Raw genomic sequence first — 21541 nt, 5'->3', positions numbered from 1 at the left:
GAGGGCTTACTTTTAGTTTGCAGTGTTTCATTTATGGAGAATATAAAATAAGACCTAGAGGTATTTAGAGTCTAAAACAAGCATCTTTCCAAATGTGATAAAGCACACATGAAGCTCATGTATAAAACACAACACATCATTTAGGCAAAAACAAAAAGTTTTATTTCGCACAGGCAGATGTTCAGTCTTGGTCAAAGAATAGAGGCGTGGGAATCTTTGTGCTTAATTAATACATAAATGTATGATACAGATGAGTTAACATAAAAAACATGGGACAGCAGATTCCAAACTCATTATACAAAACCCTCTTTACTCTCAGTTATAAAATATGAGATCTATCTTTGATGCTGTTCTTTAAAATGAACACCTTTTAAAGTCCAGAATCAGGCACTCATTACAGTACTGCCCTTAGTCCATGTGAATGTACGAGACAAACTAAAACACCATAAAACCTAAAACAGAAAATATGTACACTCTGCACTTCTTCACTCGTCATCTTCTTCCTCTTCCTTCGCCTTCTTTTTCTTCTTCTTTTTCTTCTTCTCTGTCGACTGTTGAGAGAAAAGGGAGATATCTCTGAGTAAAAACCTCTAAAAGAAACATCATTTTAATGCTGGATCGTTTTCAAACATGTCCAAACAAACTCCTACCTCTGGTACTGCTTCCTCTTCCGCCGCCTCTTCTGGTTGTTCTTCCTCAGCCTCTGCTTTCTTGTCCTTCTTTTTCTTCTTCTTTTTCTTGGGAGGCTCCTCTGCTTCTTCTTCTTCTTCTTCAACTACACAACAGTAAAAAAAAAATAGATTGAGTATCCATAATTTGACTTTTGACACACGATCAACTTCACGCTCATTTCACCCACCTTCTGCTACTGGCTCCTTTTTGGCCTTTTTGGATTTGACCGCCGGCGTTACGGGCTCTTCAGCCTCCTCCTCCTCTTCCACCTCCTCAAACTTCCTCTTCTTTGACGTGGAGGGAATGGTGGAGTCACCTGATGGATCGTATACTCTAACTTCACTGTGAGGAGAAAAACAAAGAGGTTAGCACCTTGTGTTTCAGCATGGGAGAGTGTTCTCTCAGTTTGTGATGACTCACCTCTTGTGCTGGTATTTGTCCGTCTTCGCCATCGCTTTGCCTGTTCCGCTGATTCTGCGAATCTGAGGGGGAGATATTGAAGGCGACATTACAACCCCGGCAAGAATGATCAGACAAAGAACTGAAGTAAGTGTGTTAAGAAGGCTGTAGTGGTTATTAAGGTATCGTTAGTCAAAGGAGCTGGTCTAGTATTTAAGAACACTTACTCCCTTCTCCTCCAGCTGTCGCAGCCTGGCCTCCAGCTTAGCCCGATTCTCCACTCCCATCTCTGCGTTGGTGTCCTCTCCCAGCGCATCGTAGCGAATCGCCAGAGCTGCTTTAGCTGCCAGCATTCTGGAGATCTGGACAAAAAGAAAACACAGATTGTTTAGCTTAGTTTGTAACATTCAGCACCACTTCATCTGGTTGCTACTCCTCCTGAACGTACCTTGCCCTTGTTCTTGGCGGTGGTCTGTCCGACGAGAGAGGCGTGGTAGATGAGACCGTACTTGGGCGTGTCTTTGCGGGTCTTCAAAGCTCTGAACAGGGCTTTCTCTGCTCCGAGAATCTGCACGGTGGAGGCTGGGTGCTTCGCCAGATTCAGGAGGGAACCTTGAAAACAGAAAGTTAAGAGTGAATCTGGTGCTCTTTTTTACGTGCGTGCACATCGAGCTTCTTGGATCAAGCTCAGATGAGGTAGTGACTTAAAAGCATCAGTGTTTTCAGGGAAATGACTGAACGTCATGATCATCACCGCTTGGTTGGTTTTCACAAAGCCTCTTCGGTTGGATTTACCTGCGTGTGAGATGAGACGTGCTCCGACCAGCTCTCCCACCATCACTGTGAGGTTGGGGGCGATCGCCGTCATTCTGTTCTTCAGGTAGTCATACAGTTGTGTGCGGTATTCTGAGATGTCAATTACCTGCGAATAGAATAAAAGAAGATCTGTATTAAGACTAGAAACCAAAGATACAGTTCAAAGATTTCAGGAGAGCAGAAACGTGACGGTTCAGATGAGGTAGTGACTGAAAGCCCACATGTGTGCTTCAGGAAAAAGACAACTGTCGTCATCATCAAGACCGTCACAGTGATTCATCAAGCTGGTGTGATCTGAAAGAGGGACGCATACCTGGTCACACAGGTGACTGATGTTTTCAATGTCCTGCTCCGACACCTCTGTTCCCATGGAGATCTCAGCGGCCAGTTTAACCTCAGCCTCGATTTCCTCGGGGAGAATGTCGGACAGGTCGAGAGTGGCCACGTTTGTGCGAGCACCTGAAGACAAACAGGAGACATTTAGCTTTTAGGGAACACTCTTGGTTTAAGGTCAATTAAGTGTTTGATATGTTATCTGAAGGAGCACATGAAGTTTAGTTCACCATCAATAGAGAGTACTAAACATATGATCAGTAGTCGAATTTAAAGCCCTGGAAATGCCCTAAACGGCCTCCTGGAGACTGCAGTATTTTAGAAGCAGGCGTGCATCCAGGGGATTTAAACAGGCAGGAATGATGCATTATGGGAATTGTATTCTCAGCATTTTTTAAGTTTGCCTCCAGCAGCAACCTCTGGTGGTGAAAAATGACACCAATGTGAAAGTAGAGAACAACTGAAGTTCCTCAAATGGCCACCTGAGAGAATCCCACAGGCCCCATGTTCACAGCCTGCTACAGGGACTGGATCAGGTCTCAGTACCTCATTTCTTTAGTGCTACAAATTACACAGGGTGACCACCTGGTGACTGGTTTTGCTCTACTAACAAGGAGACTTTAATTCTTACCAATCTTGCGGACAGCCTTGCAGTAGGCCAAGTTGTCTGTGATGACCTTCCCCAGCTCAGGGAAGTGCCAGCCGTACCACTCTCTGCAGCGCATGATGTAATTGTTGAGCTCTTTATCCAAATCATCCAAAAGAGCTGAAGAGACACAGAAAAATAATCAATTCATGTCATTGTAAGTGATCACTTTAACTCAACAGGTAATTTCGGACAGAAAAACTACAGCCCACAAATACAACTTACAGATGGCCTGCACGATCATAGTGTCCACTTTGTCCGGGCTGAACTTCAGTTTGTAGCGGGACAAACTGGAGGACACAGAAAAGAACTGTTGGTTATCTCACACCAAACTATATTTGATCTTTTCATGCCTAAGGAGAGACGATTGCCTCAGTGGTAGTGACGAATGCTGAAGGAAATCTACAGGGAGGTTCAGACAGCAAGTGTAATCATAGGCAGCAGTCGCACTCTTTCATTCCATGCTGCATCCGTGTGCTACTGACCTGTGAGCCAACCCCAGAGACATGGCACTGATCTCCCTGGGAGGAAGTCCAGTGATGAGGCTCTCCATCTGGCCCCTGATGCCTCTCATCAGCTCAGCCACAGCAGGACTGTGGATGCAGCTCAGATCCAGCTTTTCCTGAAATCCACAGTCAGTTAGAGTTGCTCATCTCCCATGTGAGGGTTTATAGCTGATTAATAAGGCTTCAAATGTTCACTTACTTTGATAACTCCACCAAGCTTCACATCACTGATGGCCAGCTGCTCGTGGGCCTCTTTGGCGACAACTTTCTTCAGCACTTTCTTCAAACTCTTGCCAATTTTTCCCTCTGTGAGGGCAGTGGCAGCTGAGGGACAGAGGGGGAGATCATTGTGTTACATACAACCTTGGAAACAGTCAATCTAATTTGCATGTTCTAGTTAAAAAAGGAGTTCAATTTTTTTATTTTATTAGTCAGAAAGTTAAATCAAACGGTCTCAGTGGTAGTGACGAATACTGTAGGATGCCTCATGTTTTAATCAGACACAGAAACACATCAGACAACACTAACATGTACATGGGAGCTGAAAGTGTATTAATACCTGCTAAGGCCTCTGTTGTATCTTGGAACTTCTCAAAGTGCTTTAGCTTCACACTGGAAGGGAAGAAAAACACAAATACAGTTAGGTCACATGTTTCAATTCATATGATCTACACTTCAGGACAATGCTGGTGACATGACACGTCCATGCTTACACTTTGTGAGCTTTTTCAGGAGTTTCAAACTCCTTGTAGAGACTGTCAATCTGCTGCAGCTTGGATTCATCGAGGACCTGGAGATAAGTGTGTACAAGTTAGTAATCAATCATTACAAATGCAGAAATACAATCTAGTAGAATGTGTCACGATACAAGGTAATGTCACTAGGTTGCATCCAGATTAAATACTGATCATGTAACAGAATCAGAACGTGGAGGTGTTTGGTTGAGTTTGCCTAAATGTGCACACGTGGTTACCAGGCCGTCACACTGCTAACAGTGTTAGCTTGATTTTGAGCAATGACACAAATGCATAGGAAGAAAACTTGTGTTTTATATTTTACAAGCTGACATTAAAGCCAAATAAAGCCTTTTAATTTGCTCATTCACGTTTATAATAGCTACAACAGAACCAACACGAGTTTCAGCTAACTAGCATTCAAGCTAACTCCTGCTACTTCTGCTAAGTATGTAATGCGTAATTCTGTCTCTTTCTCTCAGTGACATGGAACAGAAGTGGAATACATACTTTGAATATAGCATATCCAGCTGCGGTCTCAAATAAAACGAGCATTTTGGCGGCGACTCAGTTAGTTCATATAGATTTAGCACCCTCTGATCAGGGAGCCTTTGGCTTTTCCTCACAGTCACCACGCTGCTGCTCCTCAGTCTGAAGCACACGCGGTTAGAGCCGTGGAAACTGCAGGGTTGCCAGGTCTTTGCAGAGGATACCATAGTGCAGGAGTTCCCAAAGTGTGGGTCGGGACCCCCTGGGGGGTCGTGAGACACAAGAATGTCTTCCAGAATGTTTTTTTTTTCCAAGTTATCAAAAAATGTTTATTATTATTATTTGTATTTATATTGTTTTCTCATGTTTATCTTTATCTTTATATTTTTTCATTATTTCTTTTTTTGTCTCTTTGTTGGTTTTGTATTAATTTGTTAACTTGTGGTGAACAAAGAAATACTGAAAAAATACTGCAATAAAAAAGATGAATGACAAAAGTTATCTAAAAATTATACATTTTACTCATTTATAGTAAAAAAAAATACGGACAAAAACAGTAGCTAAACTTGAAATAAAACTTTGAAAATAGAAAATGTAATGAGTTTGACTCCTGAGTTTAGGTTATTTCATTCAATTGCATAGGAAACACAGCCTCATGCTCATATAGGTAGGCTAATTTTCTGCAGACCACCTGTTTCTTAATTTATTCTATTTAAGGTTGTTTTTTATGTACAGCACTGTGTGTTACAATGTCATTGTATGAAAAGCGCTTTATAAATAAAGTCTTTAAGATTAGAAATTCCACACCAGACGGGTTCTTTTCTTAAACCTGGCAACCCAAAAAGAAGCTCTGTAGGAATCTCGCGAGATGTTATCCAAACGTGCCGGTGTTTAAAAGTAATAGATTAAATATAATTAACAACAATGTGTAGTTACAGCTCAACGTAAAGCATACATTTTACACTTATTTTATGAATTATTATCACAGCTTTTGTTTTTTTATGTCTTTATTCTTATTTTATCATCTACTTCCTGTTCAAGGGGAAGTGACGCACATGTAAACTACAGCAAAACATGCACATGTGCGCATGGCATGGTTAGATACTACAGTTTATCTCGAAAAAACTTGACTGCCGACTCATATTAAGGCTTCGGGGGTCCAAAATGAACGAACTGGGACACTATCCTCCGCCGGACTTCGGATGTCCTGCTCCGAACACCATCCAGCACCAACAGCAGTCCCGGTCTAGCAACTTCCACCCCAGCATGTGGAGCTGGTCCGAGACGCCCTCGGAGCCCGGCTGGGGCCACGGCGGACAGGCGAGTTGGAATCACTGGGATCCGAGAGGGTCGAGCCGTGGAAACCAGGGACACAACCGTCCACAAGGTGAGTTACCCAAATCAGTTACCCTACTGTACCTGCATCCGGTTGACCTCGTTTCTTGCAAGAGATTTTGTACAGTGGAAAGCAATAACAGGGATTTAATTTTTCCCATAATGCAACCAATAACAATTAAGCCCAGCCTCTCTCCATGCCTGCATGTGTTTAATATGCTGTCATCCTTTGCTGATGTTCTCCTCAGGTGGTCGTGAATGGCATCAAGGTGGACAACGAGGGGGAAGACAGAATTATGGAGGCCCTCCAAATCATGGAAAAAAGGTAACTATCCACACAGTGCCTTGTAAATTAAAACCACGATGACCTTAGAGAACAGTTTCCATCATAGAAATGCTTCAGAGTGAGTGATCTGTCTATAACCCACAGCAGAAGAACAAGAAGGAGCCAGAGTACTCCCACTACTGTGACACCTGTGACCGGGGCTTCAAAAACCAGGAGAAGTACGATGAACATGTTTCACAGCATGTCACGGTAATGTTAAACACACAGCACAACATATTTAGCGCTATACTGTAGATATTGTAAATCATCTTGCAATTATTACTGACTGCTGTAATCAATCTCCCTCACAGTGCTCCGTGCCCGACTGCAGCTTCATGGCTCATGAAAAAATCGTCAGCATCCACTGGAAGAATGTACGTGAAAGAAGTCGCATCGAAAACCGACTTTATAATCCCAGCTGTTGTTTTTTTTCACTGATTTTAGTGTTTTAATATCTGTAGAACCACGCACCAGGAGCTAAAAGGATCAAGCTGGACACTCCAGATGAGATCTCTAAATGGAGAGAGGAGAGACGCAGGTCAGAGTCTACAAGATCTACATCTGCTGCATCTACAAAAAACATCGATTGATTGTAGTTTTTTACTCCCACTCCAGAAACTATCCGACACTTGCGACTGTCGAAAAGAAGAGGAAAGTGATGGAGGCTCGGGAGGAGACGGGAGCAGTGTTAGACACAGCTCAGTTTGGGTACATCTTTTACTGCAACTGTTATAATAACAAGATATTGTCTTCCTTAATAGAAAACAAATGATCTTACTGCTTATCTTAATGCACACTGCAACATTTTCACAGTCGGATGAGAGGCAGAGGACGAGGGAGGGGTAGAGGACGCGGCTGGGGGAACAGAGGCTTCCATGGGCAACACCACAGAGGCCCTCATCCACAGGACAACAGCAATACAGAGAGGCCTCCACCCCTCACCCAGCCGAAGAGGGAGGGGGATCCACTTGGAGCGCTGGCTACTGGCGACCACGGTGAGTGACCTCTTTTACAAATCTGTGTCACCCTTTTGGGCTTGATATTGTCTGTATTCCATGCTTACTTCTCATGTGTTTCCAGATTCTGACAGAGAGGACCCAGCTGTGCAGTCAAGGACAGGCGGGGTGGTTGTGGTGCCCAAACAGATGAGTTCAGCTCTGGGATCCCTGATGGCCAACTACGGCTCTATTACTGAGAGTGAAAGTGACGAAGAACCAGATGGTGAGTTAGTTCTCAATCTGCTGTGGAAGAAACGGCTGATTGTGAGGACCACCTTCACAAAACAATCTCAACTACATTCAGAAGTCTCATTTAAACAATAGTTGCCATTATTTATGAGCACTGATTTCATGATCATTATTCCCTCTGATTTAGCCATCCCCATCCAAAGAGCCAAGGACCTCGTCCAAGAAAACAAGGCTCTCCTCAACACAATACCACTAAACACCCAGGACAGAGCTCCCTCAAGAGGCCAGGACACATTTTCACCAAGAACAGAAACTTCCAAAGCCTCCCAGTCTGACTGTGCCGCTCACACACCTCACAACAGAAGAGGAAGAGGGGGGAGAGGAGGCAGGGGAGGGAGGGGTGGTAGAGGAGGGTATCAAGACACGCCACAGACACGCCGTCCAACTCTACTTGAGATGGTAAGGAGGGACTTGTGAGATTATTCAAAAATCAAAGGATAGGTTGTGAAATAAACTCCACTTATCTCTCTTTTTTTGCCTTCCCTCTGTTCAGTTACTGGCCCAAGATGTCCGCCATGAGAGGAATGTGCTCCTGCAGTGCGTGCGCTACGTTGTCCGAAACAACTTCTTCGGCCTGGAAAGCAAAACAACAGAGGAGGATAGAACAGACAAAGCATCACCAGCGATCCAAAATGGAGAGCAAGAACGGAGGCATGAAAATCCATCAGAGAAAGCAGAAGCTGGTGATCAGGAGGATGTAGACACAAGTAACCAGATGACACAAAGCTGGCAGGACCAAAGTTTGCAGAGGGATCAAGTACGCACAGAATCATCAAAAGACTATGTGGCCTCGGCAGTGAGTGCTGAACAGGTTGTAGGGAATTTCATCCATAACGCTGAAGAGACGACTACAAGAGACTGCCACAGCTCAACCACAGATACCTCCAATATTTATGATGACGAAGTATGGGAGAACCCCGCTGCTGTTATATGAAATCTCACGGACGGATATTAATAAACCTTATTTTGTTGATCTTTATACTTTCAAATCCTTTTTTTTTTATTTTCAATGACCCTTATTTCTATGTAATGATAGTTTCATTAAAGCTCCAGTGAGGAACGTTTGGATTCTTTATTTTGGAGGACAAATTGGTACACTATCTCTTTGCTGACCTTGCATGTGTGGTAGCTTCCACCAAAACTTTCCCCCCTGGTGGCTGGCTGCAGTATAGGTTAAAAACTCAGTCTCCGCCATTCATTTGAGTGGGGCTGCGGTCAAGTAGTTATTTCAAAGGAAATAACTATAGTTATAAGGTCACAATGTTTGTATTGATAGTAAATCAAAATAAAATATGCAGACATCTTAACTTTAATTTTAACGGTGAGACGCATTCAGGTGATCATTTTTAGATGATCATTTAATTGACACAAATAAACGTCAATTAATGGGGTACACGCATTTTATACAGTCTATGGGTACAAGACTTCTTTTAATGGAAGAACGGAGCCGAAAAGGCGGGGATAAGCTGAGAAACTCCACATTTTTGTGTAAAACAGTAAGTCCTTCTTGACACAATTTTTTGAAAAAACTTTCAACTTATATACAAGGAAATATTTTGATTTTATATCGAGCAGTATTGTTAAGTAAGAGTTGCACCGTCCATCTGAGCTGCCTAGGGGTATGAATCGAGCACTCTCCTGGAGTCGTCGCCTGGGAAACACCTGAGCTGTCAACCTCTGTTGAGCGTCCAACATTTGGGTAGCAACGTAGACTTGGCTATCGGAATGCGACTGAGTAAAACTACACGAAACAGAGTTTAATACGAAGATATTTTAATATTTCGAAGAGCCTGAGCATAAGTCAGAACTATAGAGTTATAACATGACTGAAGTTAGTGTTAACGTCAACAGCATCGAGTTTAAAGATGTGACCGTCGGGCAGGTTTATAGGACGACAGTAACGGCTACTAATGTCGGGAAAGCTTCAAAGAAAATAGTGATTGAGAAGCCACTATTGAAGGTAATGTACAATATAAAGTGTTAACAATAAACAGGTTGAAGTTCATTAAAAAAAAAGCATAAAAGTAGCTTAAAATTATTTGACGTGAAGTTAACACTAGCTAACGCCTGGTGCATTAAAGATGTTAGCTAACCTGGTTACTCGAAGCTATGTTTGGTTAATGAAGGCAGGGACGTCGCCAGGAATTCTGGGGCCCCTCAAAAGATATCTCAGGGGGGGCCCACCACCACAGCCAACCCTACAAAATTGTTATAACCATGTATTAGAGATGGGATTTATGGCTCTTTGAAGGGAACCGGATCTTGAGGAGCCGTTCAAAAGACTGGCTCTTTGGCTCATTGTGATATTTAGTCAACCAGGGGGAACTCTTTTTATCAAGGACACAATCACTGGTAGCAGTTATAAGATACGATTTGGATCAGAATAATTCAAACTTACACATCCCACTAATATATATATATACTCTATTGGTGGGAATTAATCTGAAATATTGATTATAATTTAATTTGGCATTGTAAACATTCCATAAGATGGTCCCATATCCCCGTGCTTCGACAGTGAGATCACTATTTTGAATTCATTAACTCTCCTTTTTTGTGTGACTTGCAGTCGTTCAGGTTCACAACATCCAGCTCAGCAGAGGTGGTGGCTCCTGGTCTATCTGTAAGCGGTTTACTGGAGTTCACTCCCAAAGAAGAGGAGGAGCTCAGAGACAGGCTGCTGATCCATGTAGATGATGTGGAGACCATTAAAATCCCAGTGCTGGGGTAGGCAAGCAAGTCATGACATATCAACATCTGACATACAGCTGAGATATTGAGGATTATTTAGACACGTACATCTTCTTTAAACAAGTCGTGACACATCAACTTGTTTTCTATGTGTGCATGCATAGGTTTCCAAAGGTTTGTTCCCTTCTAATGGACTCTGATTTGGATTTCGGCTGCATCGCTGCAACAAGTAAGGTGATCAGCAAACACCATCCAATAACCAATGAAGGATCAGCACCAGGTAAATCACCAGGCCTCACTTACAATGAACATAGATGAAATAAAAGACAGCTGTGGGATGCAGGTATGGTAAACAGGATGAATAGTACAGCCACAGATTCAAGAAAACAAGTAAAGGATGCATTGTGTGCAGCATTTCTTCTCTTTTTTAAGCATTAATTAGAGATCAAAATTAAATTCACCCAATGATGATATGCATATGTCTTTATGTGTGTCTAAATGTGTGTGTTTGTACATTAAAGGCTTGTTCCAGGTTCATTACAATGGAGACCCTTCAGTCAGACTGTCGCCCTGCAGTGGAATCATAGCAGCTGGTGCCACCCAGTGGCTCAAAGTGGAAATGCGTACAGATGGACCCAGGCTGATTGATGAGAAAGCTCTGTGAGTGAGACTTCCAAGACTGTAAAAAGAGATTGAACATTACATTCTAAGTCGTAACATTTTGTAGAAGTGTGTGAAATTAGCATATAACACTTTTGTTGGTCACAGAGTAAATAGAGAAAGCTACTTGAGCCTCACCCTCTTTATATTCTAGGGTGAAATTCCAGAATCGCTCTGCTGTAGCTCTGAGAATCAGAGCTGAGGTGGTGGACCAGCATCTTGAGATCTTTGACATGCAGGTGAAGTTAAGATCTGAGGAGAATTCTTATTGCACGTACTTGACCTTAAGAACTGAGGTGTTTTTTTTTTGGGCCACATTAAATGGCGTCCATATAAAGATGTTTATTTATATATTTCTTTACAGGGAGCTCCTCTGTCCTGTCTCTGGTTTGGACCCCTGTATTTTGGGACATCTTGTGTTGAGAACATCGTTCTGAGAAACAACGCACCCCAGGCTTGTGACTGGGTCTGCCTGCTCCAGAGAACTGCTGCTGGGACCGAGGCGGTGAGTAGTACCCTTAAACACAAACATGTCTCTCCCTAGGGGGTGATAGTAGAACTCAAAAGGAATCAACAAGGCTGTGATGACTCTGTAGGGAATAGACCTCCAGAAGAGCACAGACGCCGCCCTGCTGGAAGGAACGAAGAAGTGCAGGAGCCCAGCCACCCGGGACGTGTCTCAGGTCTTGGTTTGTGTCCCAAAACAGGGTCGCCTGGGACCATATGACCAAGCCCCAGTGACAGTCCGATTCAGCCCCTTCTGCAAGAGGTACCCTGTCTTTTTGAGTGTCTTACATTGTCTGAAAGCAACATAAAATGCATGTTTTGAGTCAGCATTTGAACTAAATTAATTCTAGTGTCCTCTATGATGTGAGACATCTACATTAAATAAGATTTTCATTGGGGGAGAGAAAAAGAAAAGGTGTTACTCCCCGTCGGGGAATCGAACCCCGGTCTCCCGCGTGACAGGCGGGGATACTCACCACTATACTAACGAGGAGCAAGTTGTAGTGTAAAGGGCTTCTTGAGAAATTATTTGAACTGCCACAAAATTGCATGCTCTGTCTTTTAGCGCGCATGAAGATGAGAAGCAGGACTCCTCAGCCAGCCGGCAAGACTTCTGCCTCTTCCTCCTGTTTGAGTCGGTGGGAAGCAGACATGGCTTCACTCACCATACTGGTAAACACAACACACACTCACTGGGAACACGCGGCAATCCCATATGGTCTGAGCGAGGAGTTGAGTTCATGTAACCTAGGTAGATCACTCTATCCTCCTCTTTAAACATGTTCAACCACACTGACTGCACCTCATCTCTGTCTCCTCAGCTCACAGCAGTGTGGAGCTGGCAGTGACTGGATCAGGACTGCCTGTGGCTCTGGTGCCAAGTCCCTCTCCAAGATTTGATTTCCTTACCTGTGTGAAAGGTCGACGTGTTGACCTGCTGTGTGTGCTGCAGAACTTCTGCCCTCGACTTCCTGTAACCTTTCGTTTCCGCAAGTTAGCACATTTCACCAGCAAGCCCTCCTCTGGCACGATCCCGCCCGGGCAATGCCAGGTGAGACTGGGGATTGATTCTTTTATTTATAAACCCAAGTGCAAGTGTGACCTCTCCGTTTCTGTGCTCCCCAGGATGTAGTTTTGTCTTTCACTGCACGGCAGCAAGGGAGCTTCCAGATCTTACAGAAGCTGGATGTGTTAGGTCACGTTGTTCGGAGGGGAAGCAGCGCCCCTGAAGATGAAGCCGGACTTGAGCTTTGCAGCTTCCACACCGTCACCCTTCACTTGTCTGCTGTCTGCTGCATGGAGACCACACACCCCAGGCCTAAACTAAACCCTGGTAAATATCAGCGGCTGAATCTAGTTAGTGTAGATTCAGAGCTAGTCTGAAAAAGCATTTAAAACAAATCCAAGGTATACAGCTCCAAAATATCACCCTTTATTGTCCCAAACTCGCCGGCTACTGTAGCTTTGAGCAACTGCTTTTCTAACCCAGGGGGAGAGTACATTTGTTTTGGACACATTTAATAACATTTGGTCTCCTTGTGACTTTTTGGAGCTGCAGCACAGTTTATTGGGGATTGATTTAAAACCAACCACAGCATGTGCTCATACAGAAACATGCATACCATTACAGCAATGTGATGCAATCATGTGTCTTTAATAGGGCTGTCAAAATAACACATTCAGTTTGATTAATTCACCCAAGAAAAAGAACACGTCACAAGACTAATGCAGATTAATGGCTCTCTGATGTCATATGTCACAGTTTTGTAAACATGATAAAACACATGCCATGAACTTAATTGGTTTTTGATAATTATTATTATTTTATCCATATGAGAGAGATTAATAGGAGCCCCCGTCCTTACTCTCTACCTCTCTTGTTCGGTCTTAGTTGTTGTTTTTAAAGCTTCTACAGAGTTCTGATGGAGCTCTCCTGACTGACTTTCCTCTGAACCAGCTGATCTCTGACATCCTCTAATTGACTCTTTCACAGGCCTAACCCCAGCAGTAACCAACCCAACAGGATCTCAGCCTCACGTTCAGTTCAGCGAACTGGCTCGCTGCCGCGGGATGGCGCATGCTGCTGTCCTCAGCGCCGACAAAACACGACTTCACTTACAATGCAGGGAGTGGAGGCGGGACAAAGAGGTGGAGGAAGAGGAGGGGAGGGAGTTCCTGGCTTTCCCCAATGACCGAGCAGCGAGCATCCGGCCTGCCTCTGCACATCGACAGTACAGGTAAAGGTCAATGAAACACTCTTTCACAGGGTTTGTGAAGTCAACTTAGTATCACACCTGATTTTACAGGATACACCTTGATGTCTAAGAGTCGATTAAAAAACTGTCTTCATTCTTCTAAGGACCATCTTCACCGGTGTTCAGCGCTACCGCTATGTGGACACAGACTACTCTTTTACCGAGGAAGAGGAGAAGCAGAGACGGCAGCATCGGCAGGTTTACAAAGACTTCATCAAACAGCTGAGACAAACACGCCTGGAGAAGATCAGGGAAAGGTTGGCTCTGTGAGGAACGTTCTTTGACTTGAAGGCCTATTTCAAAGACTTTTGAAGAGTGAATGTTTTTGTTTTTTGGAATAATAGACAGCAGGAGGAAGTGGAGGATGATGTGGATATTGGGATAGTTCCTGCTCAAGGGCTTGTCCCACCTTCACTCCACATTGGCGACCTAGAGAGCAGCAAAATCCTAGAGATGAAGCCAAAGTGCAGCAATGCTTTCCAAGGAATCAAAGGCAGCTGCCCCAAAGATATGATGTCCAACATGCGACAGGTCAAATATTTTTTTAATGAATTTAACTGGTGAGAGATCTCTTACTAAAGGCTGTCTGTTATTGTCTGAAGGTTTCAGAGGTAATGCATGCAGTTCCCTCTACCAGCCAGGAGGTGGCAGACTGCAACAAGACTCTGAGTGCACAGGAGCTCTACCAGGTTGAAATAGGTGAGAGCTTTAATGCCAGTGTGATTTCATGTCATCTTTCTCTTCAGTGCCTCTCTGAAAATAAACACGAGTAAAAATCTCTCCTGCTCTCCCTCAGGTCCATTGTTGGTGGACTTTGGTGAGGTGTGTGCTCAGTCCGTGTGTGTTGAGAAGCTGCAGCTGATCAATCATCTGTCAGTGTTTGTGTGGGTGCAGTTGGAGGTGCACTGCCCAGAGCTGCAGGGCTCCTCACCCCTCTCCCACGTCCTCCCACCCTGCTCCCACAACACTTTACCCCTGACATTCCAGAGCAACAAGCTGGGTCCTTTCTACAGGTCAGTTGGTAAAACAGCCGAACATGTTTATATTGTATTGACACACGTTTAAAACTTACACGCTTCTTCTTCTCCAGACCCGTGTCTTACTCTGTGAACCAGAAACACCCCGGGCAGATACTCGTCCAGGCTCAGGTGGTCCCAGTGGCTTTGGAGGTGTCCACCACTCTGCTGGTGCTCCGCCCCACCCCGAATGTGCTTGCCCAATCAGGATACAGGAGCTCAGTTACCCTTCTGAACCAGCGTAACCACCCTGCAGAGTTCACATGGAGACCTGTCGTCACAGAGAGCGGCATCCTGTTCTCCATCAGACCTGCTACAGGTGCAATAAGTGCAGTCGGATTTCCCTCACAGTCAAAACATTGCAGTGAAGCTGATCCTACTTTTCTCTCTCTCTTCAGGCACAGTGGAGCCACACAGACAGCTGGACTGCGAGGTGGTGTGGCATCCATCCTTCTCCTCCCCTGCAGAAGGAGACTTTGACCTCTGCGTCCACGAAGGCAACACCCAACGCCTGCACTGTGTCGCCAAGGTTAGCTTTAACATAGATTAAGAGAAGAACAGCTGCGGTCAGCTCGGATTTATTGATTCAAATAGAGATAAGTTTGACAACATAACTTTTCAACACAGTCCTGCACCGCAAGCCACTTCTCCACCATACATCTCTTGTAGGGGTTTGCAGCTTTGCGGCTGTAGGTCAAGGAAAGCAAGTTTACAGTGAACAGTTAAGAGTGGGTGGGTGTTGTGTGGGATTTGGGTCATGCCATAACTGGATGCCAGCCTTTAATTCTCTGAGCTACTGTCCACATCTGCTTATATTCTGCTATTCTGACATATGAAGTTTATTTCAGAGTTTACTCTTCAGGACTGAATCTTCCTCATCTTTAACAGAGTATATGATCCTCACTGAGACATCTGTGCCTGTTTATTATATTTCTGATAGAAGACAGCAGTAAGGTTTGGTGTGAAATCATTTAATCACATTATTTTGGAGTTTTAAGACAGATGTTTACACACTCACAAGAGCCCCAAATGTAGCATCAGATCATCCAGGTACATGTACTTCTGTGCTGCTCAGGAAAGCCATGATAAAAAGTAAATAGCACAAAGATTTCCAACAATCTAAAAGGTGATTCATAAACCAAATGAAATGACCAAATAGAAAGAGCGTATTTGTTTTTACTGAAGTTCAACAATCATATGAAGCAAAATCCATCACAGAGGCAGCTATTGATTCCTCCTCTGACAGCAGCCTCAGTGGACCAGAACACAGCAACAAGCAGTGTTTAAAGTGAACATTGTGACTGTTAAGCTTCTTTTTCCTTGCAGTGTAAAATCTCTCCTGCTCACTTGCTGGTGTGTGTCATCATCTGTAGATTGCTCTCTTCACTGAGTCCTACACATGCTGCGAATACACACACACACTCGCTCTGGGAGCTGTCAGAAGCAGTTTTATAAAATGTGGGGAAACCGGTGACTAGATTTAAATGAGACAAGGCAGGTTTGGGGAGAGTGGGTGGTGTAGAAATGTAGAGCAAAATGCTTTATAACAGGAGAGTGACAACAGTGAGGAGATGTTCATCTTTCAAACCTGTGTGTCTCTCAGGTTAGAAGCACCTGTGTCCAGCTGGCAGAGACACGACTCTCATTTGGATCAGTGCCTCTTGACATGCCTTCTATTAGAACTGCAGTCTTACACAACACTGGACAGAATCATGCCTACTACCAGGTACACACACACACACACATGCAGACACTTAAAGCAGCCATACATGTGCAACCAAACAAGAAATCATCCTTCTCTCTCTGCCTCCTTTTGTTCGTCTGATGCAGGTGCTGGATGTTTCCCCTCTCCCAGGCTTGCTCCTGAGTCCATCAGAGGGCGTGGTGCCAAGCGGGGGGCAGGCTGCACTGCAGATCCACTTCAGCCCTGACTCTGTTATCAAGTTTGACACAAGAGTCGAGGTAAGAGAGGAAAACAACCGGCTCCTGAAGGACAGGAAGAGGAGAGTTAATGTACATACGCTTGTGTGTGTGTGTGTGTGTGTGTGTGTGTGTGTGTGTGTGTGTTACAGATTGCTCTGAGGGGCATGAAGTCCATCGAGCTGAGAGTGGGCGGATCAGTGGAGCCTCCAAATGTAGACATCAGTGTGGTGAGTGAGTGTGTGTGTCTACAGGAGTGATAAACAACAGCGAGGAAACTGGCTACACAAAGAGATTGCATAAAAGAGAATAATGTAGAATAATGTAACTCTTTTTATTATGAGCTTAGAGCGGAGACAATTACCTAGGAATGAGCCAACTAGGCAAGGGTTTCTGGGAAATAAAAGGCATAGTTAGTGACATACTGGCGTGGCTTTTTCCTTGCCTGTGCATAAGCAAGCTGGTTCTTAGAGGGTTGACTAGTTGAAGCAACTCTGAACCAGCAGTAGCTCTAGCCCAGAACGAGCACCAGGGCCGCTTTGGTAGAAAATGGGTGCTTGTGTTACTCCTGGTTGTAACTTTTACTCCAAGGACAGACTAGTCGGCTTATTTAAGGTGATAGAACAGGAAAGGAATGGTCTCAACACCTAAAAAATGCAATGGCAGTATGTCTTGTTGCAGAAGTTTTCTATAAGATGACAGAACTTTATGACATATCACAGATTTCAAATCAGCTTCAAAACAGTTAAAAATGCAACTCCTGATTGCTTCACAATGTCTGAGTTTAATGTCATCAAGTGTCGGCACTTCTCTCAAGAAAAACAGACCAAGAGGAGTCCTAACTTTAAAAAAAGTCTGTCATAAATCTATCTTTATTGATTTGCATTATTCCTCCCCTGCTTTTTTAAAACCTCTCTTGCATTTTGACAGCTTTTCAATCCGTCATCATCCTCTTCATCTTTCTTACATAAGCTGAAGTTTAATCCGCTTCTATCTCTATTGTACTCTTCTCCGCCACAACCTCCTTTAACTTCAGGACTCGATGATTGTGGCCTTGTATTTACCCAGGTTGTTGTCAAATAAATCAATCCATATTTCACCCCGTGCTGCGAGTGCAATCAGTGTAATGAACAGTTAGTTCTCTGTATTGATTGCTCTTGTCACAGAGGATTCATTTGTAAACAATGATAGTTGGAATAATGGGGAGAAATTTGATTTGAGAAGCCTTGTACGTAACCCGCGACACATCGAGTACAGATTACAAAGCGAATGATAGACGAGGCTGGATTTATAATTCAGAAGTGGGCTGGGTAGTCTGGTGATGCTCCTTAGATGGAGGAGAGAAAACGATCCAGTCTCAGATGATTTTTAGAGATCTGTTTTTACTTTGAACATGTTCAGTGTCATCCTTTTTGGAGCAGCGTGTCGGCTGTATCAGCATTGTTGAAAGTTCAGCGTCAGGGACAACACAGCTGCATTAAACAGATAATGCAATGACCTTCATTTCCCTCGCTCCCTTATCAATCCCACCAATTTACAAAGTTTCCCTCGCCAGACTGTGACACAAAAGCTCATTATCAGCCTTTAGAAGACACTTTCATTAACTCCAAATGACTTGATATGAAGAGAAAGGAGTGCCCGGCCTGCTTTTCTATTTATCAACAATCCAAGAAGTTGTGTGGTAACAGTTCAACTCACAAAAAGCTTTGGCCTTCACTGTGAAACTATTATATAAACCCGAGACTGTGTAGGTGGACCATTGAGCCGCTTCACTAAAAAGTAAAATGTGTATTCTTTTGATTAGGACTTGGACGATGGTCCTACACAAATTCTGTGCAGCAACACGTCTTCACTTCGACTTTATCGTACAGAGAAAGTATTGGAGGAGTGAAGGACGGACAGAGAAAAGATTCGGTTATCCACCCACATGACTTTCACTCACTGGGAGATGGACGTTTGTAGAACTCAAAACTCAGCAGCTGTGTTAGAAGCAGCTGTTGTTCCATCGCTGAACAAAAGATAGAAGAAAACAGAAGACTAATGTGTCAGGTGTGCTACAGTGGTGGTGTAAGGAGGAAGATAATACAGCTGACTTTGTTTGAGCGTGTGTGTGTGTGAAGGTGTGTCTCTATAGAAACAGTCAAGGATGTTCTGCTTTTGTACATCTGTAGTTTATCAAAGAAAAGAATGATTCTTTCTTCTTCATTGTGATTTGCTGCAGCTTATTTTTCATCTGGAGTGAACTTTTAAAGAAGATGGAAACTAAACTGAAAAGAGAGTTTCATTTTTCAGCTTGGTGCTCGATCAAAGGGCGATGAGTGTTACCTTTCACCTCTCCTGTTTGTAAATGATTGGGTTTTTGAAATGTCATGATTAGATTCCATTCTGATGCATTAAAAAAAGGCTGACCTCTCACCTTGTATTTCAATTAACTCTTAAGATGACTGTTATCTGCTTCTGTTTGTCTCTTCAGTCACAGTTCCAGTTCCACGGCGTCCACGCAGGATCTCGGCGGGCGATACCATTCACTCTGACAAACCGCTCCCCAGCTGCAGCCCGGATCGCCTTCGACCTGTCAGAATACGAAGACTTCTCTTTGCTTACGCCCTCTGAGAGTACGCGTTCACACCACACGCACTGCAGCTTATCACACAGTTACGTGATGAAGTTGGGAAGTGTGTTCTTTGCTTTCTTTATGTAATTGTTTCCATCCTACAGGTGAGGAAGAAGGTGTGAGTGTTGTGGAAGTTCAGGGCCACCAGACATTAGACTGTTCTCTCGTCTTCTCCCCCACCCAGGTGAGACCTCAACCTCCATATATGGTCATACAACCCACTCTACATGCATAAGCCTGGCATGGGTTTCCTTCCTTTTCCTATCTGCATGCTTGCACACTTCCACCATTAAAAGTTACAGGTGCAGAATTTGACCTTGTGTCTCTAGCAGCTGATATCAAACCGGAGCAGGTGTTAAAGTGTCTGCAGTAAACTTTAATTCCTCTATACAGCTTATAAGTGCTGACAGAGATCGCATAATGCCTTCAGTCGTAATAAACCTGTGGCATACGTGTTTATCTGTAAGTGATACATTAAGTCAGAGAGATGTCTTCCTGCAGGCAGCCAGTTACGACTTCCACCTGCCCCTGAAGGTCAACGGCGTCACATGGCCTGCTGCTTCTTTTCCTCCTCTCTCCACTCCGCCCTCCGCCCCCGCGCCCTCCTCTCTGACAGCCGGCAGCAGGCATGTTGTCAAACCTCGTCCTCAGTCTGCCACTGTGGCGACAAAAGGGTCACAGCGCATTCAGGCCACAGGTGGGTCAGAGTTGTGTTTGTGATTTCAGTTCAAACACTATTCACTTTAAGTGTGTGCCTTTTTTGTGAATTAAATGAACAATTCTGTCTCTCATTTTTTGGTTTCAGTGCTGTGTGCACCGCTAGAAATGTCCCCATGTGGCCTCCAGTTCAACGTGGAACCTTTGGCACCAGAGTCTGATATTGTCACAAAGGTATCAACACAGCTATATCTGTACACTCTTTTTTTCCTCCCTCTATTTCCATGTTTTCACATCCCTCACCTTCTCCTCTCCCTCTGCAGATGGTGGAGCTGAAAGCAGCGTGTGAAGAGAGCATGTTTTGGCGTGGAGGCGTCAGGGAGTATGTCAGCTGGTGGTTTGACTGCACTTCAGTAGGATGTGATTCAGAGCTCCGTGTGTGTTCGCTGTCTCCATCATCAGGCCGCCTGAGGCCCGGAGAGTCCGTCTGCTTGGTCGTCAGCATTAGACCTGAGGCCCTCAGAGCAGGTGAGAACTGATATAGACCGATACTCGCACGCATGCAGCATGATGGATTACTCCATCTCTCACTGCCTCGCCTTATCTGACACATGCAATTAGACATCATTGTGAATTTAGATTTGCACATGGGTCTGTTTTAGATAAAGTAAAACAAATTGATCCACACTCTGATACATTCTCATGCAGTTGAGATCATTAAACCACACAGCTTCTATCATCTTTGGTGATGGACGATGATCACAGAGTTATCTCTCACCCTGGCTCCCTGCCTTATAAGGCGATACTGAAGCTCCTGATGCTTAGAGCCACCAGAAACGTCAGCCACAGCAGAATATTCCCCCCGTCTCCTGACATTAAAAGTGACAGAATGGTACGTTTTCGCCTTTATATCTGCAGTATCAGACAAAGAGTGCAAGGTAGTCTTAACGCAATGGTCAACGCCACTTCTGCACACTCAGCCAACAAGAAATGACTCCTACTTTTATATACTTCCTTCAATCATTCAAATTTGGGTGATTAAAACCTCAGAACACACATTTCTTCTCCATCTTCACTCAGGCTTTAATTTTTCTTTGTGTGTAGGAGGCTGTGACAATCATCACATCGCCAATCATATTTGCTCCTGTGGAGAATTTCACTCAGTGCTTTCTGCTAAGTGCAGGCTTTCCAGAGTGATCACAGCAGCTCAAATATACTGCCACGAACAGATGTTGTCTATCTTCAGTTGAATTAACTTTTGTTTTCCATGCATGTTTTTATTCATGATGGAAACGATGCATATAAAATAAGCATCTGTGGTCAAACACAAGTGTTGTTGCATAAATGTGATTAAAGTCAATTTAGATTGCTGTTTGGTTTATAGAATTACACAAGGAGTTGAATTTGAGGTTTGTGTATCACGTAAAATTACTTTGACAACCTGCAGACAGAATTAATCATCTTAAAGACATCAGAAGTTTCAGTTCTGCAGTTTTTCACAGGACAAACCGACCCGTTCGTGTGCACAGAAGCAAACAGTTCTCTCTGATTACCTTACAACAGTCTGTCGCTCGTTGCAGAAGATTTTATGACCCTGTTTGTTGTGCGTTGATGTTGCTCGCACCAGTTTAAGACTGCAGATGGAGAAGACACATGGTGCTCCTGAATGGCTGCAGAGGGAGTCAGCAGAGTAGAGCAAAAAGCCTTCAGTACAGGCTT

The 21541-nt window shown here is 44.0% G+C and overlaps 3 protein-coding genes and 3 non-coding genes across 13 annotated transcripts in view; 2 read left to right on the top strand and 4 right to left on the bottom strand.

Annotated features, from left to right (window-relative positions):
* Nucleotides 1–139: 139 nt before the first annotated feature.
* nop58 (NOP58 ribonucleoprotein homolog (yeast)) lies at nt 140–4759 on the bottom strand. The gene is made up of 15 exons (XM_034677778.1): nt 4617–4759; nt 4086–4162; nt 3932–3984; nt 3572–3696; nt 3352–3488; nt 3092–3156; nt 2852–2986; nt 2201–2346; nt 1867–1993; nt 1520–1683; nt 1299–1433; nt 1093–1154; nt 860–1014; nt 651–775; nt 140–551 (listed from the first exon to the last, which is right to left on the bottom strand). Exons 1-15 carry the CDS (start codon nt 4659–4661, stop codon nt 486–488), a joined length of 1617 nt encoding a protein of 538 aa, XP_034533669.1. The 5' UTR covers nt 4662–4759; the 3' UTR covers nt 140–485.
* On the bottom strand, nt 1752–1833 carry LOC117808487. The gene has a single exon (XR_004630340.1). It is a non-coding gene; the product is annotated as a small nucleolar RNA SNORD11B (small nucleolar RNA).
* LOC117808486 lies at nt 2074–2156 on the bottom strand. Its single transcript, XR_004630339.1, has one exon. It is a non-coding gene; the product is annotated as a small nucleolar RNA SNORD11B (small nucleolar RNA).
* An 862-nt stretch (nt 4760–5621) lies between the features above and the next one.
* Nucleotides 5622–8562, top strand: nufip1 (nuclear FMR1 interacting protein 1). The gene is made up of 10 exons (XM_034677308.1): nt 5622–5982; nt 6179–6255; nt 6361–6465; nt 6567–6629; nt 6717–6793; nt 6871–6963; nt 7069–7250; nt 7336–7476; nt 7630–7901; nt 7996–8562. The coding sequence occupies exons 1-10, from the start codon at nt 5760–5762 to the stop codon at nt 8434–8436; spliced, it is 1674 nt and encodes a 557-aa protein (XP_034533199.1). The 5' UTR covers nt 5622–5759; the 3' UTR covers nt 8437–8562.
* Nucleotides 8563–9135: 573 nt separating this feature from the next.
* LOC117807964 (cilia- and flagella-associated protein 47-like) overlaps nt 9136–21541 on the top strand; it is a 39173-nt gene continuing 26767 nt past the window's right edge. For 5 of the 8 annotated variants that reach the window (XR_004630085.1, XR_004630083.1, XR_004630084.1 and 2 more), the window contains exons 1-25: nt 9140–9462; nt 10072–10229; nt 10358–10473; nt 10715–10853; nt 11008–11092; nt 11218–11358; nt 11450–11622; nt 11926–12032; nt 12182–12411; nt 12486–12693; nt 13354–13597; nt 13720–13872; nt 13960–14146; nt 14218–14314; nt 14412–14628; nt 14706–14950; nt 15030–15160; nt 16235–16357; nt 16462–16593; nt 16704–16781; nt 19025–19166; nt 19270–19349; nt 19667–19862; nt 19971–20056; nt 20146–20350. Coding sequence is in view for 2 of the 8 variants with exons in the window: in XM_034677306.1 (XP_034533197.1) it covers nt 9325–9462; nt 10072–10229; nt 10358–10473; nt 10715–10853; nt 11008–11092; nt 11218–11358; nt 11450–11622; nt 11926–12032; nt 12182–12411; nt 12486–12693; nt 13354–13597; nt 13720–13872; nt 13960–14146; nt 14218–14314; nt 14412–14628; nt 14706–14950; nt 15030–15160; nt 16235–16357; nt 16462–16593; nt 16704–16781; nt 19025–19166; nt 19270–19349; nt 19667–19862; nt 19971–20056; nt 20146–20350 (3811 nt within the window). In the remaining 6 variants the exon portion in view is untranslated. Of the gene's footprint in view, nt 9463–10071; nt 10230–10357; nt 10474–10714; nt 10854–11007; nt 11093–11217; nt 11359–11449; nt 11623–11925; nt 12033–12181; nt 12412–12485; nt 12694–13353; nt 13598–13719; nt 13873–13959; nt 14147–14217; nt 14315–14411; nt 14629–14705; nt 14951–15029; nt 15161–16234; nt 16358–16461; nt 16594–16703; nt 16782–19024; nt 19167–19269; nt 19350–19666; nt 19863–19970; nt 20057–20145; nt 20351–21541 lie in introns of all 8 variants that reach the window. The other 3 variants (XR_004630087.1, XM_034677306.1, XM_034677307.1) reach the window with 3 other exon arrangements.
* Nucleotides 11782–11853, bottom strand: trnad-guc. The gene has a single exon. It is a non-coding gene; the product is annotated as a tRNA-Asp (tRNA).

Source organism: Notolabrus celidotus, chromosome 24 (assembly GCF_009762535.1).
Source record: "Notolabrus celidotus isolate fNotCel1 chromosome 24, fNotCel1.pri, whole genome shotgun sequence".
Lineage (NCBI taxonomy): Eukaryota > Metazoa > Chordata > Actinopteri > Labriformes > Labridae > Notolabrus > Notolabrus celidotus.
The sequence above is the reverse complement of the archived record's forward strand: the minus strand, read 5'-3'. Positions and strand labels throughout refer to the sequence as shown.

Excerpts from the sequence above, each read along its gene's own strand:
- nop58 (XM_034677778.1), bottom strand. The coding sequence starts at position 4,661 with ATGCTCGTTTTATTTGAGACCGCAGCTGGATATGCTATATTCAAA. Across the intron at positions 2,987-3,091 it reads TATGATCGTGCAGGCCATCT|CTCTTTTGGATGATTTGGAT; the intron begins GTAAGTTGTATT and ends GTGTCTCTTCAG. Across the intron at positions 776-859 it reads AAAGGAGCCAGTAGCAGAAG|TTGAAGAAGAAGAAGAAGAA; the intron begins GTGGGTGAAATG and ends ACTGTTGTGTAG.
- nufip1 (XM_034677308.1), top strand. The coding sequence starts at position 5,760 with ATGAACGAACTGGGACACTATCCTCCGCCGGACTTCGGATGTCCTGCT. Across the intron at positions 6,466-6,566 it reads ATGTTTCACAGCATGTCACG|TGCTCCGTGCCCGACTGCAG; the intron begins GTAATGTTAAAC and ends TCTCCCTCACAG. Across the intron at positions 6,794-6,870 it reads TGGAGAGAGGAGAGACGCAG|AAACTATCCGACACTTGCGA; the intron begins GTCAGAGTCTAC and ends CTCCCACTCCAG.